This window comes from Vicugna pacos, chromosome 25 (assembly GCF_048564905.1).
Source record: "Vicugna pacos chromosome 25, VicPac4, whole genome shotgun sequence".
Classification (NCBI taxonomy): domain Eukaryota; kingdom Metazoa; phylum Chordata; class Mammalia; order Artiodactyla; family Camelidae; genus Vicugna; species Vicugna pacos.
The window spans coordinates 866,395-877,475 of record NC_133011.1 but is presented as its reverse complement, the minus strand read 5'-3'; the positions used below and the strand labels follow the sequence as shown (position 1 = coordinate 877,475).

The 11,081-nt window shown below is 38.2% G+C and overlaps 1 protein-coding gene across 1 annotated transcript; it reads left to right on the top strand.

Annotated features, from left to right (window-relative positions):
- Nucleotides 1–1,543: 1,543 nt before the first annotated feature.
- On the top strand, nt 1,544–2,503 carry LOC140689131 (olfactory receptor 2T6-like). The gene has a single exon (XM_072949387.1). The coding sequence runs from the start codon at nt 1,544–1,546 to the stop codon at nt 2,501–2,503; it is 960 nt and encodes a 319-aa protein (XP_072805488.1).
- The last annotated feature ends 8,578 nt before the right edge of the window (nt 2,504–11,081 follow it).

Genomic DNA, 11,081 nt, shown 5'->3' with positions numbered 1-11,081 from the left:
TGCACCCCCACCCAAGTAATTCACAAATTAGATCTGGCCTTTGAAGACTGGTAAATGGTAAAGCTAATAAGGAATTTTTGAAAGGGATTCCTTTATTCTCATTATATATTCAATATGCAAATGTACTGCCCATAGTGTGGATTTCCCTCCAGCTGTTGAGACCTTTCAGGGTTTCCTGCTACCCTGTACCTAACATAGTCCTTCAGACACTTCTTTCAGGTACCATGTCTAAGGCTTATGACCAACCAAATTAGGATGCTCTTGAGAGCGAAAGGGGGCAGGACTCACACTAAACCAGAAAGGACCCAGGGACAGAATATGTAACTCGGACTGCCCCAGACTAACCTAGATGGAATTTCTCCTGTTGTAAAGCCTTCAAAGTCCACAAAACTGCAGAATAAAGAGGAGGAATCATTGGCTCATATGCACAAAAGGGAAACTGAAAAAGAAAAAATCAGAATGAACATGTGTTTAAATGTTAAACAGATGGTTACAAGCTGTCAGTTGCATCTTAATTCTCAACAGATATTTAAAAATAATTTTGACCCTTGACCTTGGCTAACACATCTTAAAAATCTGTCCTCTGACACCTCACTACCCTCTTCATTCATGATGTTCTGCATGAAATGTCTTGAATATAATAAGCTCCTTTCTGCTTTAGGGATTTTAAAGTTGCTCTTCAGTCTGCAGGAATACCCTTCTCTCTAACTTTCACATGACTGCTCATTTGTCGTCCTTCATTATCCATGGTAAACTTTTTCCTTGTAGTATTTCTTACTACCCAGAGCCATCATTGTCCTTTATTAATTCACTCTCATTCTCCCACAACTAAATCCATAACTCACATGAAACATTTCCTCTTTTGTTTGCAACAGTAACTCAAGAGCTTAGAAACTCTGTACAAGTTGTTCACCATAACTAAAGGTTGGTGTGTGATTGATTGAAAAATCAACAATGAGTGAAGGTACAAATAAGGATGAGTGACTGATAAATAGTCAGATGGCCAAAGCTGTGATCCAATTCATTACAGTTCATTATAGTTTTCAATCATATCTACAACTTAATGGTTATTTTCTGATGAGGTTGATCGGTTTTAAAATTGTCACAAAAATTCTCAATTCAGTGGAACATCTTACTGAACTGTAGGTTTATTTGAAATGATTAAATCAATTGTTTTGCAGTAGTATCCACATTTCAAATAAATGGAGCCAACTCCAGGGGAAGATCCTCTCTGTGGCCCAGATGTTCTGAAATAATAATTAAACTTGCTTAAACCAAGTGTTAATTGCCAGATGACCATTCATCTTCATGCCATGGGGACCAAATTTTAGAACTGCTTTTCAGTAAGAAGAAATAACCACAAATGAGGAAGCTGCAGGCTCACCCCCCTCACACTCAAAAAACAATATTCTTGATATCAGTTATATAAAACATTTTAATTCAGTCATGCTTGTACAGACATTTTTAATGGTTCATTTTATCTACCACAGTTTTCATTAACCCCAGACTTCTTTTCTTATGCCTCCAGGTCCAACTCAACACCATGGATGAAGATAATAAGACATTTTTCAGTGACTTCACCCTCACAGGGCTCTTCACTAACAATAAAGCCTCTGGTTTCCTTTTCAGCATCATTTGTGCCATCTTCTTCATGGCCATGATAGCTAATGGGGTCATGATCTTCCTGATCCACATGGACCCTCACCTCCACACCCCCATGTACTTCCTGCTCAGCCACCTCTCTCTCATTGACATGATGTACATCTCCACCATTGTTCCCAAGATGCTGGTCGATTATCTCAGGGACAAGAGGACCATTTCCTTCATTGCCTGTACAGCCCAGTACTTCCTCTATATGGGCCTTGTAGGGGCTGAATTTTTCCTGCTGGGACTCATGGCCTATGACCGATACGTGGCCATCTGCAATCCCCTCCGCTATTCTGCTCTCATGAGCCCTTGGATCTGTTGGATAATCTTGGCCAGCTCTTGGTTTGGTGGTACTTTGGACAGCTTCCTCCTCACGCCTATCACCATGAGTCTCCCATTCTGTGCTTCGCACAAGATCAATCACTTCTTCTGTGAGGCACCCACCATGCTGAGGCTGGCTTGCGGTGACAAAGCTGCCTATGAAATGGTGATGTACCTTTGCTATGTCGTGATGCTGCTTATCCCCTTCTCTGTGGTGCTCGCGTCCTATACCAGGGTTCTCACCACAGTGCACCAGATGAAGTCAGCAGAAGGGAAGAAGAAGGCCTTTGCCACCTGCTCCTCACACATGATGGTGGTGATGTTGTTCTGTGGGGCCGCCCTGTACACATACATGCTTCCCCAATCATACCACACCCCAATCAAAGACAAAGTCTTCTCTGCCTTCTACACTATCCTCACTCCCTTGCTAAACCCTCTCATCTATAGCCTGAGAAACAGAGATGTGACTGGGGCTTTTAGGAGGGTTTTGGCAAGATGTCAAGGGCCCTGCAGTGGGACAGTAGGAGAATTCTGACAATCTAAATTCTCCATGCCTGCTCAGGGGGGAATGGGGTTATGCCATGGATACTACAGATAATGCTTGCAGCAACCAATGCCAGTTATGTCAAAAGGTCCATCAGCAGTACTCTTATCAAAAATGTGAAGCCACTGTAACATCTGTGCTTTGATAATGCAAGAATGCTATAAACATTACTGAGCCAGTCTACTGAAACCAGGTTGTGGTGAAGGAGCATGCAGCATTTATCGCAGGCCACCAATCCAGGAGAATGGGCATCTAGCGCTCAAAAGAACAAAACTCTTGACGGCTTTGGGGCAAGGGTTCTTAAAGGCAACATTAAAGGTGAGGGTACCAGGGTGCAAGATAAGTTCATGGACATTCTTCTGATGTGTTGGTGTTGAGGTGACAGGATCACATTTTGGGAATCTTAATCATCAACTTTCTCGTTCCAACCAGTCTGGGGTCTACACGCTTGTGATTAGCATTGTAGTCACCATTCTCTGCCTGGGTGAGGGTCTTAGTTTCTGCAGAACTCAAAGAACTGGTATGTACTTGAGGAGGAACTAGGAGCCCTGTGATTCTGTTTCATTGCTGAACTATTGTTTAAGCTATCATTATTTTTTCTTACTTGACTGTCTTTCCTTTGTTTCAGCAATTCCTCACTTTTCTAATTAGTCACTGTTTGAGTCTGTTCTTTGGACCTCAGGGAAAGCTTAGGAGACTGAAGCCTTTTTTACAAAAACGAAATGAGGCACACAAATTTGGTACCCAGGAATGCCCTACAGGGTCCTGCTTGGTTTCAAAAACAGCACTGATGTTTATTCCTTGCATCTATCCATTCCAATTCTTCTCTCATACCACTTATCTGGCTGTAATTTATGTATATAAGGGCCCCCAAATGTCTTATTAATATTACATACTCTGCCTACCCTCAGTAGCCTCATAAGAATGAAACATTTGATTACATTATTCAAATGATCCATTGATGGAGTTTATGAAAGGGTTAGGTATGCAGACATTTGAAAGAAATTATCATGTCATAAAACTTCAAAGGAAATACCTACATTAACTCACACCAGGATTTAGAATATCTGAATATCCTTTCTTTGAGTAACACCTGAAAACATCCCTCCTTTAAATTTGGAGCTGGGGGAAAAAAAAAGAATCATGTATTTTTGCAGAAATGCAAAGACTAAGTATCTGCTGGGCAAGGATTCTATGATATTATATTTGTTATGTGGAAAATGCAGACACAGTGAGAGGCAGATGAGGAAGCAGTGCTCCATTAACTTGCAAACTTAGTAATCACTTTTCAGTTTCTTCTCCAATACATTGGAATTATTAGATTTCTGGAATCGCTGTTTAGGTGTTAGTGGTGGTGTGGATATGTTATCTTTTTCTTCCAAAGAAATAGTGGACAGCATATTTTTCTCTTTCTATGGTACTAAGTTTTACAATATATAATATAAAATGGGAGGGAAATAATTCACTTTTCATTTGAAAGTTGGAGCTGGACAATTCTTGGGAAGTTACAATATAATTTCTTTCCAGGAAGCTGGAACCCAGAATATATGTGTTTGTGCTAAACTGTACCCAGTTGTAAACACTTGGACCATACCCCCAAGCCCCTTAGACCACCTCTGCATGGTGATGTGCCAGATTTTGTGCTTTAACCAGTATGACAAAATCCCAACTGGGTTTGGGGATGTTCTACTGCTGACAGGACACAGGTGATAGTGGGTGAGGTAAACATAACCATGCCTCCTATCACACTGAAAAAGATTCTGCGTTGTAGACAAAATCTGTAACCAAAAGGAAAAATCCACCTTGGAACCCTGTGGGCTGGACTAACTAGTTAATCAAGGAAGTGGACTTGCTTCCATCTGATTCAGCAGGGTTATCACTTGCAAACCAGAGGCAAACTTTCTGAGGCTCTCTATCTGGAAGGTACATCTCCTCCAATCTTGTCCGACTGGCTTGGAAAGTACCATTTGCCAGGTGATAGGAGGGGCCATCTCCAACCCAGAGGATGGTGAGGCACAAGAAAGCAATTAACCAGAAGAGATGAGGCGTGGTCCTGAGAACTGAGAATCAATTTGGGCTCCACTTGTAGAGGCCATGTGAAATTCTGTATATCGTATATGTAACAAAGGCCCAATTTCCTCTTTCGTAAAGTTTGACCTAATGTAATGGTTTTCTTTATAAAAGCAAATATGATAAATGTACTAAATACCAACCATTATTTTAGCTTTTCATAACAAAGGTGATTGCCCTTCATGTTTATATTATTTTTCCTGGTTTTTTAAAATTCCTCCATTTATATTTTTCTCTGTCTTTCTCGCACATATAAGCATGTTGTCTTATTCATCATACTAAGGAAAGGAAATTGATAATGTGCAAAATTAATACCCCAACTGTAGGGATTAAAATAAATTTCAGTAGGAAAATTATAAAATTAAGAATAAATAGTGCATACTTTTTAAATGTAGTAGTTAAAACAGTAATGAGATAGCACTACACACCTATTAGAATGGTTACAACTCAAAATACTGTCCATAGCAAATGCTAGTGAAACACAGGAACCCTCATTTGTTGTTGGTGGGAGTGCAAAATAACTCCTGTGGAAGACAGTTTGGCAGTTTCTTACAAATCCAGACGTAGTCTTACCATATAATCTAGAAATTGTGCTTCTCAGGGCTTACCCTACTGATTTTTTTTTTTACACAAAAACCTGCATGTGGTATTTATAACAGCTTTTTATATGATCATCAATAATTAATCACGATGCCTTTCAGTAGATGAACAGATAAAGTGTGATACATTCATACAACGGAATGTTTTCCACAACAAAAAGAAATGAGCTAACAAGCCATGAAGTAAAGGAGGAATATTTAAGATATAAGACTAAGTGAAGAAAGACAGTCTGAAATGCCTACATAGTACGTGATTTCCAACTGTATAGCATTCCGGAAAAGGCAAAATAAGGAAATGATAAAAAGATGATTGGTTCTTAGGGGTTGCAGGAGGAAGAGACAAATTAATGGAACACAGAGGATTGTTAGGGCAATGAAGCTGTCCTGTACGATACTGTAATGGAATATGATGCATTGGTCAGAACTCACAGAACTATAGAACATAGGGTGAATCCTAATGCAAACCATAGACTTTAGTTAATTATAATGTATGAAAATCAGTTAATCAATTGCAACAAATGTACCATACTGATGAAAGATGTTAAAAATAGGGAAAAGAGAGGAAGTATATGGTCAAACTCCATGCTACATTTTCTGTAAATCAAAAGGCTTCTAATATAAACCTTATTAATTAAAAAAAACAAACAAACTTCCTAAAACCCAGGTCACTCTCTGATGCTGCATTTCACTCAAGAAATCATTAGAATGGTGGAATTTGTAGAAGCAGGATGGAGACCAGACATTAAATTATAAGACCTTGCTAATGTAATTGGCTTTGTTTTGGTGATTTGGCTATGGGTATTTTGGAGGTGGGGGAGCAGTAAGGCTAGAATTTTGGCGGGGATGACAAATTAATTTCACACCTTGGGCATATGGTAGTATTTCCTTGGTACTCTGCATTTCAAGTCAGTATTTCTTTCCCATCCTGCATATATAATAAGGCATATATAACCTGTGTAAGGAGGGGAAATGAGTCATCTATATTTCTCAGAAGGCTACTGCTGCAAGAGAAGCCCACGTTAGAGTGAGCAGAATGGTTTTCTCTCCAGAAGGTGTTTTTTTATTCATCACATGTCCAATACACTAAGAAGTTTATAAAATTCAGGTGGTCTTAATTCTGCAGAGACAGTGGAATATTTTGAAGTCCTCTGATGGAACGTGAAGACAATGTCTCCACTTGTGAGCTATACAGACATGCCTGCAAGAAAGTCAGGTTGAATATCAGTGTCAGAGCCCATGGAAAATGTCTTAAGACCTTCCTGTGGTGGCAACCAGCAAGTTAAATGTGCAACTTGTGTTTATAAAAGAATTAGTAATGACTGGAAGGGTGCTTGATTTGGCTCTTAGAGCTGCCAGACACTCACTGTTACTTAGATGACTGGGCTGCCTTGGCTTCAGTTTGTCCATAAGTGAAATGGGATATATTCTCACAGATTACCAATACAAAATAATTGCTGGTGCCCACAAGAAAAAAAAAAACTTGCTAACAATTTGAGTAGTACACAGGCCCTTCCATCAGCTTGAGGTAGACTATGGCCAGTTTTTAAGTTTTTGTTTCGGTTTATGTTCTGATGTTTAGAATGCAATGAACACATTCAGTGCTTTAAATATGTAGCTGTATGTAGTAAATAGAGTGAATTTTGGCATCAAGCCGTGTTCCTAAGAAGTCAATGATTCCACCTATGAAGCATAGGACTATCCCTGGTAAGGAGTGCAGGTGAATTGGGGACTATGGTAGGGAAGGGAGCCAGTGACTTAGATGACCTCCCCAATGGCCTGACAAGCAGCAGGTGCTCCATAAATAATGGCCAAAGAAAATGTGGGGAAACTTCTTACAGGAAGAGAATTCAAGGGAGCAAATTGTCCTAGAGGGGATCTTGCCAATGGTTGCCAATTCTATGTCAAGAAATTTCTCAAGAACAAAATCTACATTTATGCTTTGTAAGAAGAGTCATGCAGTCCCATTAATCAGGAGGTGCATAAGTGGGTTCCTGGGGATGAGGTTCAGGGCATAAGGTGCCAGACACAAATGCCTTGCATGTGTGATTACTGATCTTGCTCAAAATGATCATTCCAGAAATGGGAAAACAGTCTCAGAGAGCTGAGTTGGCTTACATAGTCTACTATAAACTGTAGCACTAGCACAGAATGAGGATCTTCTGTTTAAAACAGTTTTACTTACTGTTCCATTCCTTGCTAGTAAGCAACCTCAACACTATTGCAGGGTTTGAGCCAAGATGGTGGAGTGGAGAGACTCACAGCTTGCCCTCTCCCACAAATACATCAAGAATTACATCTGCAAACCCATTAAATCGCACAGAACACCTACTGAACTCTGGCAGTGTGTCTCTCTCTTTGAAATGCAGGAGGATTCTCACAAAATCCAGCAAGAAAAAAAAGAAAAAATCAGTGTAGGACAGTTCTGCAAGGAGAGAGTGGTATAGGAAGATAGGCACCCTCATGTTAGGATGCCTCCTCTCTAGCTGAGAGGTCAGTGAGGACAGAAGCGGAACTTCCAAGGCTCAGAGGAGAAAGTGGGAATGGCTTGGCAGACAAAACTAAGGGAAACTGATACTAAGAGGGAAGTTCCTAGCGATCCAGGTATCCTCAAAAAAGAAGAGCAATCTCAAATAAACAACATAATCTACCACCTAAAAGAATTATAAAAAGAAAACCGAAAGAAAACAAAAAACCTAAAGTCAGCAAAAGGAGAGAAATAATAAAGATCAGAGATGAAATAAATAAAATTGAGATTAAAAAACAATAGAAAAATCAAACCAAATGCTGGTTTTTTGAAAGAGTAAACAAAATTGACAAAGCTCTGGCCAGGCTGACCAAGAAGAAAAATGAAAGAACATAAATAAACAAAATAAGAAATGAAAATGGAGAAATTACAACCAACACAACAGAAATATGAAAAATTATAAGAGAATACAATGAACAACTATATGCTATAAGGCAATAAGTTTGACAACTTAGAAGAAATGGAAAGTTTCTAGAAATATACATTCTACCAAAACTGAATTAAGAAGTAGTAGATCATTTGCAGAGACCAATCAGTAGAAGTGAAATAGAATCAGCAATAAAAAAAAACTACCTGCAAACAAAAGTCCAGAACCAGATGACTTCACTGGGGGAACTCTATCAAACATACAAAGAAGAGCTCATACCAATCCTTCTCAAACTCTTCCAAAAAATTGAAAATAAGGGAATACTCCCAATTCATTCTATGAAGACACCATCACCCTGATACCAAAGCCAGACAAAGACACTACCAAAAAAGAAAACTATAGGCCAATATTGATGAACGTAGATGCAAATATCCTCAACAAAATATTAGCAAACAGAATCCAGCAACACATAAAAAAGGTAACACACCATGATCATGTTGGGTTCATCCCAGGGATGCAAGGATGGTTCAACATACAGAAATCAATCAAAGTGATACACCACATCCACAAGAGAAAGTATAACAATAACATGATCACCTCAATAGATGCAGGAAAAACATTTGATAAACTTCAACACCCATTTATGATAAAACCTCTCACCAAAGTAGGTATAGAGGGAACATACCTCAACATAATAAAAGCTATTGGTGACAATGACAAACCTACAGCCAGAATAATACTCAATGGTGAAAAGCTGAACGCCTTCCCCCTAAAAAATGGAAGAAGATAAGAATGTCCACTCTTATCACTTGTATTCAGTATAGTATTGGAAGTCCTTGCCACAGCAATAAGACAAGAAAAGGGAGAAAATGGATTCAAATTGGAAGAGAAGAGGTAAAATTGTCATTATATGCAGATGACATGTTACTATATACAGAAAACCCTAAAGGCTCCACGCATAAACTACTAGAGCTAATGAAAGATTTCAGCAAGGTAGCAAGATATAAGATTAACATACAGAAATCACTGGCATTTCTTTACATTCAGAATGAAATATCACAAAAGGAAATTAAAGAAACAATCCTGTTTAAAATTGCATCCAAAAAATATTGAATACTTAGGAATAAATCTGATCAAGGAAGTGAAAAACATACACGGAGAGCTACAAAACATTGACTAAGGAAATCAAAGAAGACTTAAAGAAATAGAAAGATATCCCATGTTCTTGGATTGGAAGAATTAATATTGTTAAAATGGCCATACTCCCCAAAACATACTACAGATTTAATGCCATCCCTATCAAATTACCCAGGACATTTTCCACAGAACTAAAACAAATAATCCTAAAATTTATATGGAATCACAAAATACCCAGAATTGCCAAAGCAGTATTGAAGAAAAAGAATGAAGCTGGAGGAATAACCACCCCTCCCTCAGACTTCAGACAATTCTACAGAGCTACAGTAATCAAAACAGCATTGTATTGGTACAAAAACAAACATATGGACTAATGGAACAAAACAGAGAGCCCAGAAATAAATTCACAAACGTTTGGTTAATTAATCTTTGACAAAGGAGGGAAGAACATACAATGGAGTAAAGACAGTCTCTTCAGCAAATGGTGTTGGAAAAACTGGACAGCAGCATGTAAATCAATGGAGTCAGAGTACTCCTTCACATCATACACAAAAATAAACTCAAAATGGATTAAAGGCAAACATAAGACAAGACACTATGAATCTCTCAGAAGAAAACACAGGCAAAACATTATCTGACATAAATCTCAGCAATGTTCTCCTAGGGCAGTCTACCCAGGCAATAGAAATAAAAGCAAAAATAAACAGGACCTAATTAAACTTACAGGCATTTGCACTACAAAGGAAACCATAAGCAAAACAAAAATACAACCTACAGAATGGGAGAAAATATTTGCAGAAGATGAGATAGACAAGGGCTTAATTTCCAGAATATATAAACAGCTCATACAACTTAATAACAAAAAAACAAACAAACCAATCCAAAAATGGGCAGAAGACCTAAACAAGAAATTCTCCAGTGACGATAGTGCCAATAGGCACATGAGAAAAATGCTCAATATCTCTACTTATCAGAGAAATGCAAATCAAAACTTCAATGAGATACCACCTCATGCCAGTCAGAATGGCCATCATTCAAAAGTCCACAAATGACAAATGCTGGAGAGGCTGTGGAGAAAAGGGAACCCTCCTACACTGCTGGTGGGAATGGTGTTTGGTGTAGCCATTATGGAAAACAGTATGGAGATTCCTTAAAAGACTAAAAATAGACTTACCATATGATCCAGCTATCCTGGGCATATATCCAGAGGTAATCTAATTCAAAAATATACCCCAATGTTCATAGCAGCACTATTTACAATAGCCAAGACATGGAAAAATCTAAATGTCCATCAACAGATGACTGGATAAAGAAGTTGTGATATATTTATACAATGGAATACTACTGAGCCATTAAAAAGAATAAAATAATGCCATCTGCAGCAACATGGTTGGACCTGGGGAATGTCATTCTAAGGGAAGTAAGCCAGAAGAAGAAAGAAAAATACCACATGATACCACTTATATGTGGAATCTAAAAAAAAAAAAGAACGTATTTACAAAACAGAAACTGATTCAGAGACATAGAAAAAAAACTTATGGTTAGGGATAAATTGGGAGTTTGAGATTTGGAGATACTAATTAATATACATAAAATGGATAAACAACAGGTTTTTTTACTGTATAGCACAGGGAACTATATTCAGTATCTTACAGTAACTTATGGTGAAAAAGTATATGAAAAGGAATATATGTATGTTCCTATATGATTGAAGCATTGTGCTGCATATGAGAAATTGACACAACCTTGTAAACTGACTATACTTCAATAAATATATATATATAATAACACTATTGCAAAAAAAATGAATTAGTAATGTGCTCTCTGAGATTCAGGCACACAAATACATAAAGACACATACACACACACACT

Coding starts and splice junctions, on each gene's coding strand:
- LOC140689131 (XM_072949387.1), top strand. CDS start 1,544: ATGGATGAAGATAATAAGACATTTTTCAGTGACTTCACCCTCACAGGG.